This window comes from Hippopotamus amphibius, chromosome 5 (genome assembly GCF_030028045.1).
Source record: "Hippopotamus amphibius kiboko isolate mHipAmp2 chromosome 5, mHipAmp2.hap2, whole genome shotgun sequence".
Lineage (NCBI taxonomy): Eukaryota > Metazoa > Chordata > Mammalia > Artiodactyla > Hippopotamidae > Hippopotamus > Hippopotamus amphibius.
The window spans coordinates 29,682,475-29,708,200 of NC_080190.1; the positions used below are offsets into that span (position 1 = coordinate 29,682,475).

Genomic DNA, 25,726 nt, shown 5'->3' on the forward strand with positions numbered 1-25,726 from the left:
CGCGCTGACGCTTTCTCGTAGTGCGGCCGCATTTTCCCGGGGAGCGTGGGTTTACTGTCCCAATTTTCGGTGGTGGTCCAAACCCACGCTACTAGAGCAGATGGCTCAGAAACCGCTGCGCCTGTGAGTGACCCTGAGCCTGAAGCCTGTGTGTGTGTGTGTGTGTGTGTGTGTGTGTGTGTGTGTGTGTGTGTGTGTGTGTGTGTGTGTCAGCTGCAAGGGGTCTTTCTAAAGGCGGGAAGAGGGGAGGAAAAGGCGGGGGTGGAAGCCCGGCGGCTGCTCGTGAGCTCCGATCGCGTCTTTGGCTGATCACGGCCGGCCTCGTTTCCCGGCCGTTTTCGCTTCTGGACAGGGGGACTCTTGGCGACACTCGCCGAGAAAGGAGGAAACTCCTAGTGTCAGGCTTCTTCCTTGTTAGGCCGTCCTAGTCTCTGACATCATTTCCCCTTCGTCTCTCCCTACAGTATATTTATCAGCCAAGAATTGTAGGCATGGGGCCCATTGATGGGCCCTGGGCAGTGGTCGACAGGGGAAAGAGATGGGGCCTTTGCCCTGGCGCGCTTTTTGAGGGGGTGAAGAAGGGACTTCCATTCATCCGTTCATTCAACAATATTGATTGAACAATTGCAGTGCGCCAGGCACTGTGCTAGGCGTTGCACAGATGGAGTTACTGCCCTAATGGGTCTTATAGTTTCGGGGAACGGATGTTAATCAGAGAATCCAGATGAATGTTAAATTACGGTCCAGATAAATGTCAGGAGGAAAAGGTTCACGGTTCTGGGAGGGTATTTGGATTAATATGAGGAATCAAGGAAGTGAGAATTGAGCCTTGATTAACAGTTTTGTCTTTATCCTAAAAAAAGCCACTGGGATGTTTAAGAACGCCTTGCCATGATCGAATTTTCATTTTGGAAGGCGATTCTGGCCGCAATGTGAAGAACAAGTTAGAGCCAAAGTAGAAGACAGCTAGGATTAGGTAGAGTAACGGCAGAGGAAAAGTGCAGGGATTCAAGGCTTATTAAGGAGAGGACATCAACAGGGTTTGGAGGTGGTTTAGTTATGAGTGAGGGGTCAGCATTGTCCGGGTCCTAGATTTCTGTCTTTCCCACTGAAGTGGGACAGGAAACACTGGGAAAGGGCCCAGATGAGGAGATGATGAATTTTGAGGTGTCTTATGATGTACAAACTGGACAGTGGCTCTCCCCAAAACAATGGTAATTCCATGTGACAACTGCTGTGAGAGAGGAAGTATAGGATCCTGTGGGAGCACCAGTAATTGGTGATTGATAGGGGTTGGAGGGCTTCCTAGGAGAGGTGGTTGCTCAGAAGACAAGTGAAAATGCCTAATAATTTACTATAGAGATTGCTCTGAAAAGCTATATGGGTTTCTGAAGTTTTGAGAAGAGGACTTTCTGAGCTGGTCAGGAAGGCTTTAGAGATGTGATAGGCCTTGAAGGATGGGAAAATTTTAGACTCAAAATGGGTAGTGTGGGACTATTAGGAGAATGGCAGAGACAGAGAGTGATCAAATTGACAGTAGGGAAGGTTTCTGTTATGGAAACTTGGAGAAAGCACTGGGAAGAGAGATCATGGACTTGTGGAAAGCTGTGGTTCCTCAAGCAGTAGAATTGCCAGTAATGTTTTTGAGGAAAGAACATTAAACTGTTGGCTTTATGTAGGATGGACAGGAAGAAGGGAAGGTATTAGAGGAAATGTAAGTATATTCTCTACGTTGTGTCCAATACCAGATTCATTGTATTTCTCTCTGATTGTGCCTCTGGGGTAACTACAGGACTCACAGTTGCTCAGCCTTGTAATTATCCTGCATTCTTACTTCTCCACTCCTGTTTGTGTTCAGGTCTTCAGAGTTCTAAATTTCTCATCTGTTTCTCTCCTCCCCATCTTCATTTGACATTGCCCTCTTTGCTGGTATTGTTGCTTATAGTCACCTGTTCCTCCAGACCATCTTTTACTCTGTTACTAAAATGATCTTTCTAAAACAGGTATGATCGTGTCACTACCCAGCTTGAAAATGGGCGCACCAGAAAGACATATTAACAAAATAATAAGATCTATAATATTTCAAGATATGTTGAAAGACATTTAGAAAATGATATGAGAAGTGGAAAAACCATGTAAATCAGAAGTATAAAAACTCAGAAACGAGATTATAGAACAAGTTACCTCACAACTTAGGGTCACTCTGCTTTACAAACCTCAGCTCTTGCCAGTTTCTGTCTCCCTACCCCATAATGCTTTACACATACCTCCTATTATTGCCCTTTTTCATATAAATTTATAACTATCAGTGTATCTCCCCTTCCCTGATTGTGAACTCTTTGAGACTTGAACTGAGTCGTCTTCTTTATACTCCTAATGTGTCCTTAGCATAGTACTTGGCATGCTACACTTAGCAAGCATATTGTAGATGTCAGAGTGTATTTGTTGAATGGATAAATGAAGCCCTGTGCTAAGGTAGTGGCAGTGGAAATGAAAAGGACAGGATGACTGTGAAAGATATTTGTAAAAAGAAATTGAAGAGACTTGATGACGATGGGGGATTTTTGACTCTTGGTAACCAAGTTGGCAGTAGACTCATCCACAAAACTTGGCAAGTGAGAATAAGCTGGATAAATTTTGGAGGAAATGATAAGCGAAATTTTAGATATGGTGAAGGTATTGGCGCGACCTTTAGGTAGAGCTGCCCAGTGGTCATTAATAGTTCACATGCAGTGAACCTCTCAGGTAATCACACATCTCTCTGATCCAGGAGGACTAGTATATACCAAACCTGGCAGGCCCATTTGTATGTCCTGAATTGCCTTAACGTTTATGTCTTGTTTGCAGTTTGGCATGTGGGGATGTTGAAGGAAAGTTTGACGTTTTATTCAATAGAGTTCGAGCAATTCAGAAGAAAAGTGGAAACTTTGATGTAAGATTTTTTTTTTTACTGTGTTTAGTTTGACTGTTGTAATCAAACATACTAAAATAAAGTTTGGGCTCCTTTATGCATTTCTCAGTTGAACACATACTCTCCTTTTTTGTTAGATTGGGTTCCTTTTTTGTGCATGAGAATTTAGTAGCTGAAAAGTGCATTGTGGGAAGGGAGATGTTTTTACTGGAGATGTTTTTATACTTTTTGAATTTTGTCACTTTATTACTGTACACAAAACTGAAAACAGACTAGGGAAACCTCCCTAAGTGATTCTGATCCTGGGTTTGGGAAGCACAGATCTATCTCATGGGTATGTGGTATGAATGAAGTCAGATAGCATATGTGCAAATGCTTCACAGACTAGAGCCCTATGTAATTTTCATGTTTTGTTGCCAAGTAGACTGGAAATTCTTAGAGTGCAGAAGAGTATTCTAGGTTTGAGTATAATTTGTTCACTAGTTTAAAGGTTGAGTAAGACAACAAGCAGGAAATGTGTCCTTTATGCCCTGTATTTCTCAGTGTATCTAATATTAAGTTTTGTATTTCGCAGAGAGATTCTTCAAGGTTGATTTCTCCATTTTTCCCTGACCCTCTCATCCCCTTTTCCAGCTTGTATTTGATAGCCGGGGAGCCAAAATTTAGTAATTTATAGAATCAGTAACTACTACAGTTGTTGTAAAAGAGTTATGTTTAGAAATTCTGTAAATTGAGGAAGAAACTGAGATCACTAAATGGGATAATTAGCTCAATAATGTTATTATCAATTATGTACTATTTGATATTTTTAAAAATCTCATATATCTGTTTAAAAAACTCATTTTAGCTGCTGTTGTGTGTAGGAAATTTCTTTGGCTCCACTCCAGATGCTGAATGGGAGGAATATAAAACTGGCATCAAGAAAGGTACAGAACTTGTTTTCCACATATGATTTCTAACAAAGTTTCAAGGCTACATGGTTCTTGCTGAGTTGTTTTTCACGCATTAGTGATTTAAGAGTTTGCTTTGAGTTCTGCATTGACCTGGGAAGAATGCCTATATATCTAAATGTTCACATTTTGAATTTGGTTGGATTTAGTTCCAGAAAAAGAATTCTCTTCTCGGTAGGAAGGAATTGAATATGCAACCATATGTTCTTTGGGTTTTTTTGTTTTTTTTGGTTTTTTTCCAGTTTCAGTGTTTTTTATTAAGCTTTTTTTGGGTCTGTGTTTTTCTAACTATACATTGACCATCCCCTCTAAGATGTTACTTCATGTTACTACTGATGTTACTACTGATACCATGTAATAGTCAAGCTACAAGGTTGATTGTAGGATATCCTATGTGGTGAGCATGTTCCATGTATAGGATTGCAGACTGTTTCTTTTTTCTTTTGACCGTGCCACACAGCTTGCGGGATCTTAGTTCCCAGACCAGGGATCAAATTCGTGCCCTGTGCAGTGGAAGCTCGGAGTCCAAACCACTGAACTGCCAGGGAATTCCCTAGGATTGCAGACTCTACTTTTGCTCTAAGTGTTTTTCCTATGAAGCAGTTCTCAGGTTACAAAGCAGATCTGGTAACTAGCTGGTGTCATATCTGTTTCTCTCACTAGCTCCTATTCAGACATATGTGCTGGGTGCCAATAACCAGGAAACAGTAAAATATTTCCAAGATGTTGATGGGTGTGAATTAGCTGAAAACATTACTTACCTGGGTAAGTTGTTATTTTGTGTGTTTGTAATGAACATAATGTGTCCTAGGAATTAGCCTCCCAGGAAATTTGTGGCTGGATTCATCTGCCATTACTGCCTGAGAGAATGGGGATCAGGGTTTTTTTCTTCCTAAAGTCAGTGTTTATACCCTTAAGACTATGTCATTCTTCCTCTGTTGTCTCCCACCTCTCCCCAGTCTCCTTGTACTTCCACAACCCAATATATACTCTTTCAACCAACTAGAGGAATAACTATTTGACTACTATGTGTGGAGTACTTCAGGTATAAATTGTGTTAAAAAAAAAAAAAATTCTGTGTATGTGGTCTCACCATATACCATTGCTAGATATATACAGCTTATTAGTTAATTAGACTCCTAATTTGCAGTAGCTCTAGGTTCCACTGAGGTTTTGAAAAACTCAAGTTTTTAGTGCTGATCCTTGGGTTTTTCACTGCTTTTGTCCTTTTTCTGATTCCAAGTCCACTCTTCAATTCCAGGTTAAAGTTGTTCTTCCACAACCCCCGAAGCTCTTTTAGTGGTTCTTTCAGTGTCTGGCTGTTTTAAAAAGCACTGTCAAATTTTGCTTTTCTTCTCTACCTGCTCCCCTCCCCCCACTGCTACTGCTTCTTGGATCACTCAACTCATTTTTTTCTAAAATGACTCAACTGCTCTTCAGATTTCCTCTCTCTTGGTCTCTCATTTCTTGAGAAAGCTTCTGCATTTCCTTTGCTATAAATGCTCCTTTTATAGTTTTTTTTATTAGTATGTGTGTTCCTTTATTATTCTTTGTTAGTCAATATGTGTGTTCCTTTATGAGTATGTGGAAAGAGCCATTTGAGAAGAGACTCAGTAGATGAAAGAGAGGTGAAAATTGATGGAACAAGTTTCTGGAGGCAGCAAGAAGGAAATAGAATCAAGGGCACAAGCCAGGAATAGATTTAGAAGATGGCAGAGTCTCTTAATTTTCCCCCAATAATTGCTTTTTCCAAATGTTTTCCTTCATTTGGAAGCTTCTGCCTTCATGAGGAGTGCATTTAAATTCTAGACTATAGCTTACTCAGAGCTGCAATTATTTATTTCTTCTCAGTGCCTCTCCCTGTGTCCAGGTGTCTAGATTTCTTTTAGTCCTTATGGAGTCTCTAGAAGGCAGAAAGCCTTTTTCTTAATCAGTGCTTTCCAAGTGTTCTCATTTGTAAGGCACCTGGGGCAATCAGACTGTGGGCTCCAGCAGCCTCCACACAAGGACAGCTCTTACTTACTGAACGGAAATACTGTTGTAGCCATCCAACACTGAGACCTAGGAGCTGGAAGTGGGGCATGGGGAAGGAGATTCATCACCAGAGTAACATTTCATTTTAATGACTAAAATGTGTCCATTTTTCTTTGAACCTAGGTCGTAAAGGTGTCTTCATTGGAAGCTCGGGGCTACAGATTGTGTACCTCAGTGGGACAGAGTCCTTAAATGAGCCTGTCCCAGGTTACAGTTTTAGTCCCAAGGATGTATCTTCCCTGAGAACAATGCTGTGTTCAACTTCCCAGTTTAAGGGTGTTGATATCTTGCTCACATCCCCATGGCCCAAGTATGTGGGGAACTTTGGGAATTCTTCTGTGAGTAGTGTTTGTTCAGTTGGAATTTCTAAAAGCAAATTGCAATGGCTTAATTTGAGCTTTTTTTGCTCTTTGTATGAATATGAAAAGCTTTTAGCTCCTTTCAGTAGAAATCTTTTGTGAATTTTTTTGGGATACCTAAAGCCTTATCGACTGACCAAAGCAAAAGTTGATCTTATGAAAGCACGATTCACAGATGAGATTGTTGAAGTCTTACTTATAAATGAATTAAAAAAAAATTATATTCTCTGCTTCAAGTACCCTTTCTCAAGCTTCTTCTTAAGACATTTTGAGGGGTCACTAATTTCCAGTGAAAAGATTTGTAGCTAATGGCAGCTCTGCAGTTTTATTTCTCCCTTTCCATTCCAGGTTATATCTTTTTTGGCTATCAAAGTATTTTAAAAGATGGAATCATCATGGGATTGAGCATAGTGATTCTAGAGTTGGGAAACAATATATTGAAACCTTAGTACTTCTCTAGTGGGAAAGCTTTAATGTTGGGATGTATTGGAGCATGCCATTGTGTTCAATCTAAATACTTTTGTGAGAAGAGTTTGCACACCTGGTTGGTGAGTGACAGCCATCACGGGGAGCTACCTTGGTGGAAATCAGCCTGAGGAAGACCTTGAAAGGTTATATGTGAGGGCAGAAAGCATCAGCTGTGCTTCAGTGAAGGAAAATGTAAGAATGCATTTATGGACAAATATCAATTCCTAGATGCAGAGTCATCAGAGATGGCCCAGAAAAGGGCCTTGTAGACCACTCTCTGCCAACTTTAGCACAATGTGTCCATGACTAAAAAGGCGATACCAGCCCTTGTCAGGATATTGAAGGGAGAAGGGACAACAATTTCTTCCCCTCCCACAAACCTATGGTTATTCTTCCACTAGAATACAAGAGGCAGTGCTGGTTGCAGCGTAGAGAAGATACAGCAGAACTAAGGAAGATCCAGAGAAAGACACGAGATACTCTATAAGGGAGAATGAAAAGGGGTGCTAAAAAAGTTTACAGTTTTTGAATAAAGTTGATTTAATGAAAGTTTATAAGTAATCATATAAGATATTTATAAGGGAGAATATAATATAGCTCACCAGTCCCTAAGATACTACAACTAACCTCAAGGCCAATTCGCTGCCCTTCAGCAGACACCTGAAAAAGGCAAGCATAAGACAAAAGGAAGGTTTTGCTTCACTTAATGGAAAATTAACTCTGGTAATTACTTTATTTCCAGTTAATACCTTCTCTTAGAATGAAGTTCATAAATAATGTCATGGATGAGAGAGCACATACTTTGTTGTTAATGGAAGCTCTGGGAACAGGCCTAACTTTTGACTGACTTTGTGTTACAAACTGTAACAAGGGCATGATTGTACCCTTCCTTCACTGAAGCAAAATAAAGGATTGTATGCTTATGTGATGAAGTCCTTGAATGTTCTATGGCGAATATTCTATGGATATTTCAGGGGCCCTGAAAGCTAGCTTTTAATTTTGATCTTCTGCAATGACTATGACTGTCGGCATTGTCGGAACTACAGGAGCCACAACGAAGCAAGTTATAGGTGTGCAGTCTGTGGGCTCCAGAGAGAGAGTGCTTGCTTTCCAAAAAAAGATTTTAATAAACCTTGTTTTGGGTATTAGTGTGGAGGAGTTACCTTCCCCCTTAATCTCTGGCTTCCGACAACTGTTCCTGTTTCTGTATTTGTAATAGCCCAGTGCCCCTTATGTGTTTGGGATTTCTCTGATTGCCATAAGTATGGAATTCATGATGCAAATCCTGCTGCCCACATTGTAGCTACATAAAAATTCCAAAGCCATTTCAAAGTTTCTTGTTATATCTTAGCATTTCATGATAACTCCTAGATCTGTTATGATGACTAAGTTTCTATTTACTAGGGAGAAGTGGATACCAAAAAATGTGGCTCTGCTTTGATCTCCAGTCTTGCTACAGGTTTGAAACCAAGATATCATTTTGCTGCTTTGGAAAAGACCTATTATGAGAGGCTTCCATATCGGTGAGTAGCATTTCATTCTTTTTGTTTTTTTGAAGAATTTGCCTGGATTTTTTGTGTAAACTCATGTTCACGTCAGCCATATAATATCTTGTGCTCTTTTAGTTACTCAGGCATGAAATGAGTGACTCTCAAATCATTGCACTTCTCTGAGTTTGGTTTCCTAATTTGAAATACGAGGGATTAGATGATACAGAGCCCCTGAAAGGTTTGAGGGTCTGACATAACAATGCTGTTTAATCATCATAGCTTGATATACAGTAAGTCCTGTTTTGATCAGGTTAAACAGTACTCCTTGTGTAGTCTTAAACTCAAGATAATCACCTAAGAAATATTTCAATTTAGGAATCAAGAACTTGTATCAATTTTCTCTCTTTTTTTCAATATAGCTTGGAGATGGAGTTTTTAAAGGATGTATTACAGAGAAAATAAAACCAGTGTTTGATAAGTAATAGAGCTAAGTAAAGTTAACGCTGAATGATCTTCACTGTAAAGGGCATGGATAATCCCTAAAATGATTTATAAAAACTTTTTTTATACAAAAGCAGTATATATGTTGTTGAAAGTTCAAAAACTATAGGTGAGCAAAAAGAAGAATATAACCTGCCTTTCCTTATAATCCCACAGCCTAAAATATAACATGGGTACTACAGATTTTTCTTCTATATCTCCATATATGCATTCCAGAAAAACCTCTTGTTCTCTGAAACCATGCATTAAAAACAGAAAGGTTACAGGAACAAGCCACTCAAAACCTGTTCAACTTTTAAGGATCCAAATATACATTTCTCTGAAGAACATAAACCAGTGGCCAATAGGCGTTTGAGAGGATGCTCACACATCATTAGCCATTAGGGTAATCCAAATCAAAACCAATGAGGTACTACTTCTCACCCCATTAGGATGGCTGTGATCGAAAAGGCAAATAAAAAGTGTTGACGAGGATGTGTAGCAGTTTGGAACCCTCACATGCTGCTGGTGGGAATGTAAAATGGTGCAGCTGCTTTGCAAAAATATTTGGCATTTCCCTACCATATAACCCAGCGATTCCACTCCTATTCCAAATGAAATGTAAACATAGGTTCACACAAAATGTGTACACAAATGATCATAACAGCATTATTGATAATAGCCAAAATGCGGAAATGACCTAAATCTCCATCACCTGATGAATGGGTAAAGAGTGGTATATCCATATTATGGAATGTTATTCAGTAAGAAAAAGGAATGGAGTACTGATATGAGCTACAACGTGGGTGAGCCTTGGAAAGATTATTCTAAATCAAAGAAGCCAGGCACAAAATACCACATATTTTATGATTCTGTTTATCTGTAGTGTCCAGAATAGGCAAATCCATAGAAATAGAAACTTAGATTAGTGGTTGCCAGGGCCTAGTCAGAGGGAAATGGGGAGTGACTGCTGATAGATACAGGGTTTCTTTTTTTAGATGATGAAAATGTTCTAACATTAGATAGTGGTAGTGGTTTAGTATATGTTAATATGCTAAAAACTGGTGAATTGTATGGTATTTGATTTAGATCTTAATAAAGCTGTTAAAAACAACAACAACAGCAACAAAAAACCCTGTACAACTTTTTAACCAGAGGTGTAATGAAAACCCGTAACTATCATAATAAAAATACTGGCATTTTTTTCCCCTAGGAAACAGACACTCATGTATTTTTATATTTTTCCTAAGAGAATGAAATCATGCTATGTATTACCATTTGAAGTATTTTTTTCCCACTTAAAACTCATTTCTCTTTGTTTTTCATTTTTATAGTTTTTTATTGCACAGAAGAGAGAATAATATAATGAACCGTCCTGAACCCATAACCTACTTCAGCAATTATCAACATTTTGCCAATTTTCCAACTCTTAAAACCAAATTTAGAGTTTTTTGTGCCTTTCAGATACATGATGTCATTTTTTTTTTCCTAACAGCAGCCCTGGGAAGTAGGGATGATTATTCTACTAGATGGACAGGTAACATCTGAGATGTTACTGGTGGTGATGTAGTGTTAGACTTAGGACCTCTGCTCTTTGCCCCATGGAGTCTACATATTTCATAACTGCATATCAAAAGGTGGGAATTCCCTGGCAATCCAGTTATTAGGACTCGGTGCTTTCACTGCTGGGTTCGATCCATGGTCGGGGAACTAAAATCCTGCAAGTCTCGAGGTGCATCCAAAAAAAAAAAGATAAAGTTTGTTGGTAACCTGTTATCTTTCAAATATATTATAGAAACCACGTTGTTCTGCAGGAAAATGCACAGCATGCCACCAGGTTCATAGCTCTGGCAAATGTTGGAAATCCAGAAAAGAAAAAGGTAAATTTTGAGTATTTGGTGTTTGGTTAATATTCATTGTCGGCCTGATAAATGTTCATCTTGCCTAGTTTGGCATTCTTCTCTTTTCCCTAACTGCAGTATCCCAGTACTTCAGTGATTTTAGTCTTTGTAATAATATGGTAGTGAAAGGTCAGGTTTCATTGGGTCCTTTGTAGGAGATTTTAGAGAAGGGTTTGGGAAAATAGGCCCAGTGGAACAAAGGCAGAATTTCAGATGAGTGATGTTTCTTCCCATATCCATGTGGTTGTCTTTTTGGGTATTTTTCATGAGTTTGACTTCAAATGGTACTCTTGCTTTGCTGCTGCTTTTTTTTTTAAGAACTTTTATTGAGATACAATTGACGTACGATAAACTGCATATATTTAAAGTGTACAATTTGATATTTTTTTTCTTATTAGTAATGTATATATGGCAATCCCAATCTCCCAATTCATCCCACCCCAACCCCCCAAACCCCCCCCCACCCCCTACTTTCCCCGTTTGGTGTCTATGTTTGTTCTCTACATCTGTGTCTCTATTTCTGCCTTGCAAACTGATTGATTTGTACCATTTTTCTATATGCTGCATATATGTGTTAATATACGATATTTGTTTTTCTCTTTCTGACTCAATTGAGTGAGCAGTCTTAGTGATACCTGGAATCTGTCTTTATACTGGAAAACAGTGCAGGTGAATGAAAGAGAGTATAACCAGAAAAGTACATTGTTTTTCTCTCTTCCCTGAGAGTATTTCTGATTCTGTAGGGCCAAAAGCAGGATATTGTGGATTGGGATAGCTCAGATCAAAACAGTCAGCTATGTGGGAAAATATATAAATTATCTGAAGATTATCCTACTATAATATGCCATAAACAATGTGCATGCAAAATATAAGCAAATACCTATTTTGTTTTTTCCATAATATCTTAAACTTTTAGGCCCAGTACATTCTTAGCAAGTTTAGATTTGTAATTTAACTTCCTTCACTCCCTCCCTCCTTTCCTTTTTTTAAACTGCCCTTTCAAGACTGAGCATCATTCACAGTATTTTTAGTCTGTTGCTTTACTTTCAGGGACATGTTAGCCCTAAGCAATGCATACTTCACTCAAAGAATATGCACATTTTAAAATTTGGCAAGTATTAGTAAATTCATCTCAAAATTTTGCTCCAGTTTACACCCCCACCAGCTGTGTATGAGTCTGTTTTCTATCTACCTATTAATGGGTAGTGTCAAATTTTTATTAACTTTTTTGCCATCCTGATAGAAGAAGAATGTGTGTTATTGTTAATTAGTTGTATTTGCCTGGTCACTAGTGAGGTTAAGCATCCATTCATATCATGTAAGGTGCTTATCTGTGCCATTAGTCCAAGGTTTTAGATATTTATGTGAATATTTACGTCTTTGCTACTAATCCCTAAGAAAATTTATCAGCATATACAGCAGAAATTGTATAAAATCAGAGGGAAACACTAAGTTGTCCAATTTAGTTTTCATTAGGAAAAAAGAAGGGCAGTGCAGTGACTCTGTTGACAAAGTGCACAGAGATAAAGGACTCAGAGACAGAAGTGGATTGTCTTCAAGGGTTATGGAGCAAGTCCCTCTGGGCCTCGCAGTGATAGTTGTTTTGTGTAAGGGCTGGGCTTTGTTTAGCTGCTTGTTACTTCATCAGCCCTTGGTTTGCCCCTGCAGAGATCACTGAAATGGCATTGCTGTGGATTCTCTGAACCACAGATGGGCTGGTTGCTGCTCTTTAATCTTACTCAGTTTCTGAAGCTTTATGTGAAATTTTATAATAAAATAGGTTGATTACATTTGCATAAACAGTATTTCCCTTAATATTTTGTTGTTCTTCTCCCAAAGTACCTTTATGCATTCAGTATTGTTCCTATGAAACTAATGGATACAGCAGAACTGGTAAAACAGCCTCCAGATGTCACTGAAAACCCTTACAGAAAACCTGGGAAGGAAGCATCTATAGGAGAGCAAATTCCTGGCCCTGAGGTATGTTCTGATTGAGAGGTGGCATTTTCTGGGCAAGATTGCCCATTACAGGCATTTTCCTGGTTATAGTTTAGTTCATAAGGCAAGTTTAATCCCTAGAATCTAGATCTTTTTTTTTTTTTCCTTTGGGAAATCATGCTGGTGATTAGAAAGCCTTAGATTTCCAGTAAGGTCAATGTGGTTTTTGGTTTTTGTTTGTTTGTTTTAACTGTAATTTGGGGTTAACAGTTTCATATTTTAAGTCTTTCATTGTCTAAACTTGGTTCATATGTTGGGGTTACACATAAAAAGTCTTTCCTTATCTAAAGTTAATTCTCTGTTCCTAACTTTTCAAGTAAGGATCCAACTGCCTGATAGCATTGTAATTTGTGATTTTATAGTGAGTGGTAGTAGGTGAATAAGATTTACTCTGAAGAAATTTCTTAATAGCAGACTTTCCCGAAATTCATTTCCCTTCACTAAAGCAAGGAATGTCAAGTTCCCTTACTAGTATGCATGATCTGCTTTCTCAGACTTTTTTTTCTTATCTTTTTAATTAAAACTCAGAATTGTTTGATCTGTGAAATTTTAAGACTGAACTATGGCCCTACTGAGAGAGAAAGGGAAAGGACTTTGGGTGGGTTCATGCTATTCTGTTTTAGGCAAGACTTGCTGTATAACTTGCATTTTAATTAGCTTTTCCAAAGGGATGCATTTGGTGGTAGCTTGGGTACGTGTTGAGAGGTATGACCGAGAATCCAGGCATCAGAATTGGGAAAATATTTTTCTTCTCTAGAATAGGCAGAAAGGGCAGGGAGGAAAGATGGACATGACATGGCAGGAATGTTCGCTTGTATGTGGATGGTTAGCTACTTGTCTAAAGGTTAGTTTAATAACATTTATTCTTCTGCCTTTGGCTGTTCCAGGAAGAATCAGCCTGTCAATTTTTCTTTGATTTAAATGAAAAGCAGGGAAGGAAGCGTTCATCTACAGGCAGAGATACCAAGTCTTCTCCTCACCCAAAGCAGCCTCGCAAACCTCGTAAGTACCTTGGTTCCAGAGGTCTCTTATGTGAGCAATAACTGTTATTTGGGGTCTTGTTTGGAAAGCAGCATTGCTAAGAGAGCTTCTTCTGGCAGAAGATTGTACATTGAATCATTAAGACCAATAATAAAAATAAAAGAATGTAAACGTGGCCTGACTTTGAGGATGTCTGAGGCTATTTGTCAGAACTATGGAAAAAGCTCCTTTCCTTCATGTCTGTAAAACATAAGGTTAAGAGCCTGCAAAACCAATGTAGGTTTATAAAATAATAGAAAAATCAAACTGGTAGAACAGACTTAAAACTGTTACATTGAGATCCACCCCCTTGTTTCAGAGATGAAGAAGTTGACTTTGGGAGGGTAAACGTACGCCCTGGGTCATGTGGCTAGCTGGAATGACTAGAACTAGAATTGGGGCTTCAGACACCCAGTTGAGTGTTCTCTCATTGCAATTAGTTGCCAGGTACATGCTGCTTTAGTCAGTATATGGTTATCACTTGTGGATCACCTACCTGTGGATTGGTTACATATGCAGAACTTTTGATAGAGGTTTAGTTTACTTGATAATGGTGATGGGGGTGGGGGCCATAGTGGGAGCACAGCAGACGCAGCCCATTGTGGCAGTACCGTGTACATACCAGTATTTGCAGGATGCAAAGATCAGACAAGGCTGAGTTCTGTAGGGTGGTTATGTGCTGGAGTGCTTGGACCATTGTAACATTTGTCTTTCTTCCACCTGAAGCTCAGCCTCCAGGACCCTGCTGGTTTTGCCTTGCCAGCCCTGAAGTGGAAAAGCATTTGGTGGTCAACATTGGCACACACGTGAGTTACTTCCATGAACCTTTTACTGAGAAGGAGACACCTGTTTGTTTTCTGTTAACTTTGTTGAGTCATAATTTACATATCATAAAATTTACCTACTTTAAGTGTGCAATTCAGTGGTTTTTAGTTAGCTTACTGATTGTACAGCCATCACATAATACAGTTTTAGAACATGTTCATACTCCAGTAAGATTCCCCATGCCCATTTACAGTTAGTGCCTATACCCCCCCACAGCCCCAGGCAACCACAAGTCTATTTTGTCTTCATTTCTGTCTGGACAGTTCATATAAATGGAATAGTGCAACATCTTTTACATAAAGTAGCTTAATATTCTTGAGGCTCATTCATGTTGTAGCATGTATCAGTTTCTGTTCCTTCTGGTCAAATAGTATCCCATTGTATGGATAGACTACATTCTATCTATTTATTCATCAGTTGATGGACATTTGAGTTGTTTACACTTTATGGCTACTAGTGAACATTTGCATACATGTCTTTGTGTGAACATAGGTTTTCATTTCTCTTGGATAGACACCTAAGGAGTGGAATTGCTTGTAATTTTATGTTTAACTTTTTTAATAAACTACCAAACTATTTTCCAAAATGGCTGCAGCATCTTGTTTTCCCACTAGCAGTGTATGAGGGTTCCTGTTTTCCCAAATCCTCACCAACGTTTATTATACGACTGTAGCAATTCTCCTGTGGTTTAGTAGAGCCAGGTTCACAAGATTGCTGCTTCCCTCCGTTCTCTCTGACAAATAGGTATGGCTCTCCTAGGGTGATGCTTTTATATAATTCTTGAACTTTATATGTTTTTATTCCATACTACTTGGGAGTGATGAGTTGCTTTTTTGGAGTACTCTCTATTTAAAACAGGATTTTCTTTGTCCCAAAAACAGAGTCCTCTGTTGCCTATACACTTATATTTGGCCAAAAATGTTGATATTCTTTTTTATATCTTTAGATTTAAAAACTTGAGTTTATTAATTTTTATCTGTGACAATTATGCAATGTTAGAAACTGATTTACACTAGCTACATAAAAAATTAAAGTGATAAATTCTCAGTTTTGCCTAGTGTAGAGGATATAGTTTCCTAATGACGGGAATACCCGTATCCACATTCCTGGTGTGGGTATCTGGGAACCCAAGATAATTATAAGATTGCTTGGTAAGCATTGAATCAGACTATGAGAACTGGATGATCTTGAGTAGGATTTTATTCAGGCTGTGGAAAGTTCTGATGAATTATGTGTGTCTCACAGTAAAGTCATCCTATTTCAGATTTCCCCAGATACTTTTCCTTGGGCAGGGCTTGATTAGCTATTAAATAATACTAGTTTTTGACCCTCATTCCTCTGGGATTCATATAGACCATTATTCTTTTTCATTCACTTAGAATGAAAGAAGCTTAATTTTCAGAGTTACATTTGCACCCTAGTCACCCATGACTAGAATTGGCTATTTCCCAAGGCTCCTGAGGAAAATATTTACAAATCATTTCTTTTTTTATAAATTTATTTATTTATTGGCTGCATTGGGTCTTTGTTGCTGCACACAGGCTTTCTCTAGTAGTGGCCAGTGGGGGCTACTCTTCATTTTGATGCTTCTGCAGACAGATAGTTTCATCCATTCTTCATTGATTTATTTTTATTTTGTTCCCTGGGGATGACCTTCTCCTCAACTTATCCTGACAGTGAGGGCCCTTTTCTGTGGTTTCCTGTAGACTGACTAGAATCTCAGTGTTGTCTTACACTCTAAGTCACATCCCTCTCCTGCCATTGTTGTTTGTTGAGTCCCAGTCGTTTACATTTAATTTTTATGTCTTGCTTATTGGCAAACTCCTGTCTCTAGGGGGAACATGAATGGGGTCAAGGCCTGTGACACAGTTGGGTCATAGAGGCTGTAGATGAACTTTTCAGTGGGAAGAAGAGCAAACTTGAAAAGCTCTTGTTTTTATAGGAATACCCTTTCTGGATTAACTCTCTTGGACCTTGTTTTCCCCCTTGGTTTAGTGTACGCTATCCTTCTCGCCCATACAACTTGTATAGAAAGGCAGGCTTCAGACTGCCTTCTGTTTGGGAAACTTCAATAGATTCAAAATGCCACGCAGGGCACAAGAGATTTGGAATGGGTGACTTAGCTCCGTGCTGCTCTTGGCCTCCAGGAGAGACGACCTTTTCTTTCCATTTATGGTACCTTTCTATTGCTCAGGGTATCTTGCTTAAGGTATGAGTCTAGGGGATAAGGAGAGAAGGAAACCTGTTTGCTTCTCATCTTGACCTGAAGCTAGAGGGGCAAAAAGCATCTCAGAATTTGACTGTGGCCCAGCCCAGCACCCCAAGTAGGAGGTCACATGACGATTTTAGTCTAAAGCCTACCTAGTAATCAAGTTTATACTTACCTGCACTGTCCTTTGTTGGTAGGAAACTCTAGGGAACCTCTGGTGACCTGTGGGTGTCCAGCACAGGGCTTGGAGTATCCTCTCTGCAGCCACTCCTCTTGATCTCCTTTCATTACTTTTTTCCCCTGGCTTTTTCTCTGTCTTTGCCATGCCTTCCTCAAGGGGTGTACACAGAAGTATGCTAATGGCCCATGGCTATAAATTGGTAGAAGCAGGTGTAGGCTGCTAAGAGTCCAGAATAACTACTGCAAATCCGTGCATTTTTCTATGGGAGAAATATTCATTCAGGTCCTACTTATACATTTGAGATAAAATTAGAGCTAATTCAAGTACAGAACAGATGATAAGTTGAGAGTTTGAGGACTTCTCTGGTGGTGCAGTGGTTAAGAATCCACCTGCCAATGCAGAGGATACGGGATCGATCCCTGATCCGGGAAGACCCCACATGCCGAGGAGCAACTAAGCACATACTCCACAACTACTGAGCCTGTACTCTAGAGCTGTGAGCCACAACTGCTGAGCCCACATGCCACAACTACTGAAGCCCATGCGCCACAACAAGAGAAGCCACTGCAATGAGAAGCCCACGCACTGCAAAGAAGAGTAGCCCCCGCTGTCTACAACTAGAGAAAGCCCAAGTGCAGCAATGAAGACCCAAATCAGCCAATAAATAAATTAAAAAATTTAAAAATTTTAAAAAATATTGAGAGTTTGAAAAGGAGGGAGGAGACTGGGCAAGTGTGAAACCATTCACAAGAACTAGAAGGTACTGTCTTGCAGGGGTTGCTGTTTAGACTAGAAACCTTCAGTAGCTTAAATGCATGTTACAGTATAAAAAATGCTGTTTATGGCAGTGACCCACTGATACAAAGGAAAGGCTAGAAAACTCAGGCTTCTAGAGTAACCTTTTAAAACAATCAAAATGGTTATTGTAAATTTTTTTTTTTAATTTATTTTTGGCTGTGTAAGGTCTTAGTTGCGGTATGCAGGATCTTCGTTGAGGCATGTGGGCTCTTTCCTTGTGGCACGCTGGTTTCTCTCTAGTTGTGTGGTGTGGGTTTTCTCTTCTCTAATTGTTGTGTGCAGGCTCTGGGGCATGTAGGCTCTGTCATTGTGGTGCTCGGGCTCTCTAGTTGAGGTGCGCAGGCTTAGTTGCTCCACAGGAACCCATGTCCCCTGCATTGGAAGGTGGATTCTTTACTGCTGGACCACCAGGGAAGTCCCCATATGAGGTATTGATGAACCTTAGTTATCTGGAATATTAACTCTGTAGATGTGTTCAGTCCTCTGTGCCAAGGAGATCAAGGATGATCATGCTTTAGTTTGTTTCTGATCCTTCTCCTGTCATTCTATTGGGCTTTCTCAATGTAAATGAAAAATAAATGACTCCTTCCTTCAGCCTTAACTTTGAACCCATCACACTAAAAGTTTACTCTGGATTGTTTCTCTAAAGGCCCAGTTACCTTCATATGTCTGCACTGATATTCACTGGCCCTTTCTCTGCTCACTCAGTGTCTTCCCTTCAAAGAATGTCTGAGTGGTAGAGCAGTCTTGCATTTTGGGTTTTAACAGAAATATTTTTAATTGCTGTTTAGCTGCCGACAGCCATTGTTGGGAACCATAGTTTTCTTTGGATGTACCTGAGTTTGAGGTTTCTTCTTCTCCCTTCCCCATTGTTATGTTTGCTTTCATTTTGTAGAGGTTAGTCAGCAACTTAAAGCTGTAGGGACACCGGATGCTAATTTTGTCATCTTAGCCTTTTTCGTGAGCCCAGGAGGTATTATTTATGGGTGGGATTGAGTGTCACTGTAGGGAAAGTGGTTCATTTGAAATCAGTAATGGTATCTTTCTGTGGCTGAGGGTGATAGTAACTGAAAAATTGTTTTCAAGTTTGGAGCCTGGGAGGAAAAGCCAACTGTTTGTTCCAGTCTCCTTCAGCTCTGATGTGTTTGCAGCCAAAATCTGGTCTGTGTGCTGCTTATTCCCAGTTCATTTGATAGTTGCATAGAAATTTGTTGCATCTGGGAACTCCCTGGCAGTCCAATGGTTAGGACTCTGTTCTTCGCTAGCGAGGGCTCTGGTTCAGTCCCTGGTTCAGGAAACTAAGATCCCACAAGCTGTGCAGCCAAAAAAAAAAAAAAAGAAAAAGAAATTTGTTGCATCTAATCTCAGTCTTCGGCAGGTACTTGACAACATTGTTGTTATAACCTCTAAAATCAGATTTTTTTAAGAGGAGAATTTCTACTGATAGCCTCTTGAGCACTTTGCCCAAACCCTCAGGCTCACTCTCTGTAGAGGCTTTTCTCCCTGAAGAATCACATATGCAGTATTGATGTCTTACTTGTGTGCTTCCTCTTCAGTGCTACCTTGCCCTGGCCAAAGGAGGCTTATCTGATGACCATGTCCTCATCCTGCCCATTGGACACTACCAGTCAGTGGTGGAGCTTTCAGCAGAGGTGGTGGAAGAGGTGGAGAAGTATAAGGCTACATTGAGGCGCTTCTTTAAGAGTCGGGGCAAACGGTGTGTTCTATTTGAGAGAAATTATAAGAGCCATCACCTCCAGCTACAGGTAGGTGGTCTCTGCCCAAGAACTTGGAAGGGCTGTATGGAGACCTAGATATTGATAAATATTTAAGTAGTGTTAATTTTTTTGAAGTATAGTTGATTTACAATATTGTGTTAATTTCAGGCATTCAGCGAAGTGATTCAGTTTTATATATATATATTTTTTAAGATTATTTTCCATTATAGGTTACTACGAGATATTGAATATAATTCCCTGTGCTGATGCAGAGAATGGACTGGAGGACACGGGGATGGGGGGGTGGGAAGTGAAGGGGAAGCTGGGATGAAGTGAGAGAGTAGCATAGACATATATACACTACCAACTGTAAAATAGATAGCTAGTGGGAAGTTGCTGTATAACAAAGGGAGATCAACTCGATGATGGGTGATGCCTTAGAGGACCAGGACAGGGAGAGCGGGAAGGAGTCGTGGGAGGGAGAGGATATGGGGATATATGTCTAAATACAACTGATTCACTCTGGTATACCTCATAAGCTGGTACAAGAGTATAAAGCAATTATATTCCAATAAAGAGCTTAAAAAAAAATCCCCCCTGCTATACAGTAAATCCTTGTTGGTTATCTATTTTGTGTTTGTATCTGTTAATGTCATACTCCTAATTTATCCTTCCTCCCCTCCCTTTCCCCTTTGATAACCATAAGTTTGTTTTCTATGTCTGTGAGTCTGTTTCTGTTTTGTATATAGAGTCATTTGTATTTTTTTTTAGATTCCACATATCAGTGATATCATATTTGTCTGACTTCTTTCACTAAGTATAATATTCTCTAGGTTCATTTATCTATGTTGTTGTAAATGGCAATAGTTCATTCTTTTTTATAGCTGAGTAATATTCCATTGTGTGTGTGTGTGTGTGTGTGTGTGTGTGTCTATAAAACATATTTTCTTAAGCCAGTCATCTGTTGATGAGCACTTGGGCTGTAATGTAAATTAGTGAGACACTATGAAAAACAGTATGGAGGTTCTTAAAAAAACCAAAAAGCAATCCCACTCCGGGGTATATATCCAGAAAAGATGAAAACTCTAATTGGAAAAGACAGATGCACCCCAGTGTTCACTGCAGCACTATTTACAATAGCCAGGACATGGAAGCAACCTAAATGCCCATCAACAGATGAATGGATAAAGAAGATGTGGTACATGTATATGATGGAATATTACTCAGCCATAAAAAGGAATGAAATTGGGACATTTGTAGAGACATGGATGGACCTAGAGACTGTCATACAGAGTGAAGTAAGTCAGAAAGAGAAAAACAAATATCGTATATTAACACATATATGCAGCATATAGAAAAATGGTACAAATCAACTGGTTTGCAAGGCAGAAATAGAGACACAGATGTAGAGAACAAACATAAGGACGCCAAGTGGGGAAAGCTGGGGGGGGGGGGGCAGGGGGAGGGATGGAGTGGAATGAATTGGGAGATTGGAGATTGGGATTGCCATATATACATTACTAATAAGAAAAAAATATCAAATTGTACACTTTAAATATATGCAGTTTATTGTATGTCAGTTGTATCTCAATAAAAGTTCTTAAAAAAAATGAGGAAAAAAAACCCAAAACAAAAAGATACATGCGCCCCAATGTTCATAGCAGCACTGCTTACAATAGCCAAGATATGGATATAACCCAGGTGCCTATCAATAAATAATGTCAATTTTAATACTTAATTTTAATTAATATTTAAGTATTTGATTCTAATATAAGGTTAAGTATTTAAATAGTTGATTTAATATTTAAAATATTTAATGTGAATTTCATATTAATATTTAAATAATATTCATTTAAAAGGTTAAAGAGTTTCTGGTGATACCTCCAGAGATTTCCCAGGGATTCACAGGGACGTGCATGGTCAGTACAAGCGAATAGCACAGATAGTAAGTGCCTTGTTGAGAAAAGGAATGGGTCGTTGAGGAAGGTTCCAAGAAAGGTTTGGGCCTTAATAAATAGAGTTTGGAAGAGAGTGGGCATTTTGTGTGACACTTAGCATGAGTGAGAGCTCAGAGGCAGGAAACAGTCTCAGATCTCGTCTGGGGCTAGAAGCTTAGAAATTCAGAGACTGTTATGGATAGTTTGATTGTTGTGGTGGTGGTTTTCTTTCTGGCACATTTGTTAAGTTTTCAGATGGGCCTGATTCTACCACATACATTATATAGGAGCTGGCAAAGGCTTGATGATAAAGAGATCTCTTTCTAGCCTTTCCTACATCAGAGATGGGCTCCCACATGTGGCAGGCTATCTCATAAGTTTAAGTCCTTACAGACAGGCTGACATAGACCTGTCTGGCCTGAGGAGAATCTCTGCTGAGGGGTGTTTCTTCACCCCTGTGATGGATTTGCTACATCTCAGGGACTGTGCAAGAGCCACACCCTCTCTGAGATCTGCAGGAAGAATTTCTCCTGTCTCCCCTCCCCCCATCCCCAGGTTGTTCCTGTGCCGCTCAGCCGCTGCGCTGCTGATGACATTAAAGACGCCTTCGTTATTCAGGCGCAGGAGCAACAGATAGAGCTGTTGGAAATCCCAGAGCATTCTGACATCAAGCAGGTAAAACAGGAGGGGAAGGTCATATTCCAGGAGAAGTAAAGACCTGGTTTCTGACATGTTGAGCCTGAGGTACTCAAAGGCATTCAAAAAATGTTAAACAGGCAGGTGACAGTTTGGTACTAGAGCATGGGGTATTGATTAGACTGGAGACGAAGGTGGTATTACATCAAGGCCTTAGTGCTTTCCTGGGAAGGGCAAGAAATTAGAAATTTCCTAAGGCAGGAACTTAGGAAGGTAGATGCCACTGGGAGGATCTTTGTAATATCTGCCAGTTTGGCTTTTTAAACTCTAGTTCCACTAAGTGGCTTGGGATCTATATCTGCTCGCATCCTTTTTCTTGTGCTTCTAAACTGAATTCTTTGCCAGATTAAAGCTTTTAAGAGATGGGTTGGGATTTTCGATTTTTAAAGCACTATTGGATGTCCTCATACAACTCTGTTTACTTTAGATTGCACAGCCAGGAGCAGCATATTTTTATGTTGAACTTGACACAGGAGAGAAACTTTTCCACAGAATTAAAAAGAATTTTCCTTTGCAGTTTGGAAGGTTTGTATGTTTTTCTTATTTTAAGTGTATTTTCACTAGGCCTACTCTGAACAAAGTAGTGGGCTGCATGGCCAGTTGAATAAAAAGCCAGACAAGAAACAGTCCTTGCCAAGGAATAAATAGTCTTAGGGCAAGTCAGATATTGTAATGTAGAATGTGAAAAGTACCGTAACAAAGTTTTGAGGAACAGTGTACTTTAGAAATTCAGAGAAGGGAGAGCCCATTTCTAATTGGTGGAAGGCATAATGAAAGGGCTGAAGTTGAGCCTGAGAGATAGATTTAGAGGGTAAACTTTGGCACGTGGGCATTCTAGCCTGAGGGAGGAAAATGCTACTATTAATTGAACATGTGCTCTGTGCCAGCCACTGTGCCAAGAACCTTCTATGCATTACCTCATTGAATCTTACAAACTCTGAAAGGTAGGTACTTTCATCCCAGTTTACCAGTGTGGAGAATGAGGCTCTGGAGGAGTGCCCAATAGAACTTTCCACGATGATGGACATGTTCTATAAATGTACACTGTCCCATACAGTAATTGCCAGCCACGTTACTAGTGACTATGGAGCATTTGAAGTGTGGCTAATGTGACTGAGGAACTCAATTTTTAGTTTAATTAATAGAATTAAATTTAAATATGTCAGGCTAGTGGCTTCTATAGTGGACAGCATGGCTCTAGAGTGGTTAGGTAGCTTGTCCATGGTCACACAGTGACAGCCTGCTGCACCCCAAAATGTGAAGTCTTAACTCATTAGTTTGTAGTGTCTGAAGGTCTGGTTGAGGCTTCATTTCTGCTCCTTATATCATGGAGAACATGACTGCAAAACTGTACAGGGAGTGGTATAATTTAGGCCAAGGCAGGAATTTGCTGGCAAGAAGAGAGAGTATGGAGGGGAGTTGAAAATGTGGGGAACAGATTATCTGATGCTGGTGTCTGTGATTTGCAGTTTTTTCCCCTAGTTAGAACTAAGCTTTGCGTCAACCATGAACCCTTTTTGGACCAATTTGGCAAGCCTCCAAGAGACTGCCACCTTTGGATAAGTCCAGTAAATGTAGTTTTCTAAATTTTCAAAAAGATAATATAATAAATGAGAACAAATGTGTTCGGAGCTTCAAGCATGTGACATTATCTTTGTGTTGTGGTTCAGCAGCAGACACAGGTGTGGACACTGATGACACAGACACATGAGCTCACAAAGGAGAGAGTTTCTGAATGATTTTGTGCTCTGATAGTCAGTTGTAGTTTCAACATTGAGTATTTTTCAAAGTAGTAACTTACAGTTACATAGCATTTTATAGTTAACAAAATACTTGAAAAGACATCCTTTTTTCCCTGCTGTACAAGAAGGGTGGTTCTGTCTTCATTTTACAGATGAAGAGGTAGGCTCATGGTCTGCCCAGAGAACTAGAACTTGAGCTTAGGTCATTTGACTTTTAGAAGACTCATGTGATTTGTTTTTAGCCTTTTACTTACTGTAGCTTCAAAGTGGAAAATTAACCATACAAATGTACAAATAAGAGTTATTTCTAATATATCAAAATAAGTAAAAGTATAAAGCAGTGGCATTTAGAAGGTAGCTTGTGTGTGTGGTGGTTTTGTTGACATTGAGCCTGTGCTGTTGTGCCTGTGTAGGCCTGGTGCACTAGAAAGAGAGGCAGAAAGTCAGAGTGGAGTATGATATCAGGTGCCTGACTTTTCACTTCAGCGCACTAATGGCCTTAGATAACAAAACTAGAGTTTAAGGCAGGATGTAATTACAGCTAGTTTGGTGCTTTGATTGTGTTATCTCCATACATCAGAAAACCCTTATTTTGCATTTCATAGGTGAGGAAATCAAGACAGAGATGAAGTAATCTCTTCAAGTCATAGACAGCAAGTGGCAGAGCTTGGAATGGAATCTAGTCTCTGATCTTCCTGATATCAGGGCCTGCCCTCTTTCAACTGTGCCATGTTGCTTCTCTAGATACCAGTAATGTAGTTCCAAGTTGTTCAGAGAAGTAAATGGGATTTGAGGAGTTAGAGAAGAGCTAAGACCTGAGCTGGTCACTTACAGCAGGTGTGGTTTTGATAGATAGAATGGCAGATGGCCCTCAGGGCAGAGAAAATGGTATCAGTAAAGTCAGGAATTTGCATACCTTCTTTGATGCTGAGCAGAGGTCTGGCTGGAGAGGAGTCCAAGGAAGACTTGGTTTTGGACTGATATTGTCCGTTTTGACTTCTTTGTGTTCTTTCTGCAGGGAGGTCCTGGCTAGTGAAGCTATCCTTAATATTCCTGACAAGTCTGACTGGAGGCAGTGTCAGATCAGCAAAGAGGAGGAGGAGACCCTGGCTCGCCGCTTCCGGAAAGACTTTGAGCCCTTTGACTTCACTCTGGATGACTGAGCAAAGGAAAAAGCACTTTATGAACTTCACAGGATGTAATAGCAGCCTGCTTTTTAAGAAACAACAGTCTCCCATGGGGACTGTTTCCCTGCCTCTTCTTTGTGTATTCCCATGGAACCTGCCTGCAGCAAGAGGCCTAAGATTGAATATTTTTCGGAAAAAGTCACATTCTAGGATGAAGATCTTATGTTAAAAGCATGTCTGTCATCCGACTCCAAGTACAGCTTGTGTTTATCAACATTTTCAAAAATATTTATCATATAAAATCCAGATGCTTTTTCATGGTTGGGAAGTGTCTTGTGTTCATGTTACCTATAACCATTGAAATGAAGTAGTGTGTGTGCATAGTACGAGAGGCTAGGGCTTTAGGCCCAGCTGTTATCCCAGGATCTCACAGGTGGCTTCTCACTGAGCAACCCAGCATAGAGAAGGGACCCAAGGCCTTTGCCATTTTTCTCATATAGCATTCATCTTATTGATATAAAAGAGCTCATTCGGTCCTTCAGCAAATACTTAACTCCTATGTGCCAGGCATTTTTCTAGGCTCTAGGAGTATAGCCATGTTCCAACATGATCCCTGTTATCCCAAAATTTACAGTCTGATTGGGAAGAGGAGGGGCAGATTTTTAAAAAGAAGAGTTCTCCTTTAGATACTAAGTTTTAGTTGCTGTTTGATAGTTACAAATTCATGGCGCTCTGGAGTGGTGATAGGATTTTGGGGATCATCAGGGTATCGGCCACTGGTGAAATTATGAGAATGTATGGAAATAGATAGGGTGAATACAGTCCTAAGCTGAAGATGACTGCCTGAGAAATATCAGTATTTAAGGAGTGCTCGGAAATAGA

The 25,726-nt window shown here is 39.7% G+C and overlaps 1 protein-coding gene and 1 non-coding gene across 9 annotated transcripts; both read left to right on the forward strand.

Annotated features, from left to right (window-relative positions):
• CWF19L1 (CWF19 like cell cycle control factor 1) lies at positions 1-24,899 on the forward strand. Of its 8 annotated transcripts, none has more exons than XM_057735783.1 (14): positions 1-123; positions 2,848-2,932; positions 3,759-3,837; positions 4,525-4,626; positions 6,019-6,233; positions 8,127-8,245; positions 10,488-10,572; positions 12,433-12,573; positions 13,479-13,593; positions 14,338-14,417; positions 19,181-19,390; positions 21,835-21,954; positions 22,403-22,500; positions 24,736-24,899. In XM_057735783.1, exons 1-14 carry the CDS (start codon positions 101-103, stop codon positions 24,878-24,880), a joined length of 1,617 nt encoding a protein of 538 aa, XP_057591766.1. In that variant the 5' UTR covers positions 1-100; the 3' UTR covers positions 24,881-24,899. The 8 variants fall into 8 exon arrangements, with proteins under 8 accessions (XP_057591766.1, XP_057591767.1, XP_057591769.1 ...); XM_057735784.1 differs by having other exon boundaries at positions 6,019-6,205; positions 8,171-8,245; XM_057735786.1 differs by having other exon boundaries at positions 76-123; positions 3,775-3,837.
• Positions 21,492-21,639, forward strand: LOC130854715 (small nucleolar RNA SNORA12). Its single transcript, XR_009054153.1, has one exon. It is a non-coding gene; the product is annotated as a small nucleolar RNA SNORA12 (small nucleolar RNA).
• Positions 24,900-25,726: the final 827 nt, after the last annotated feature.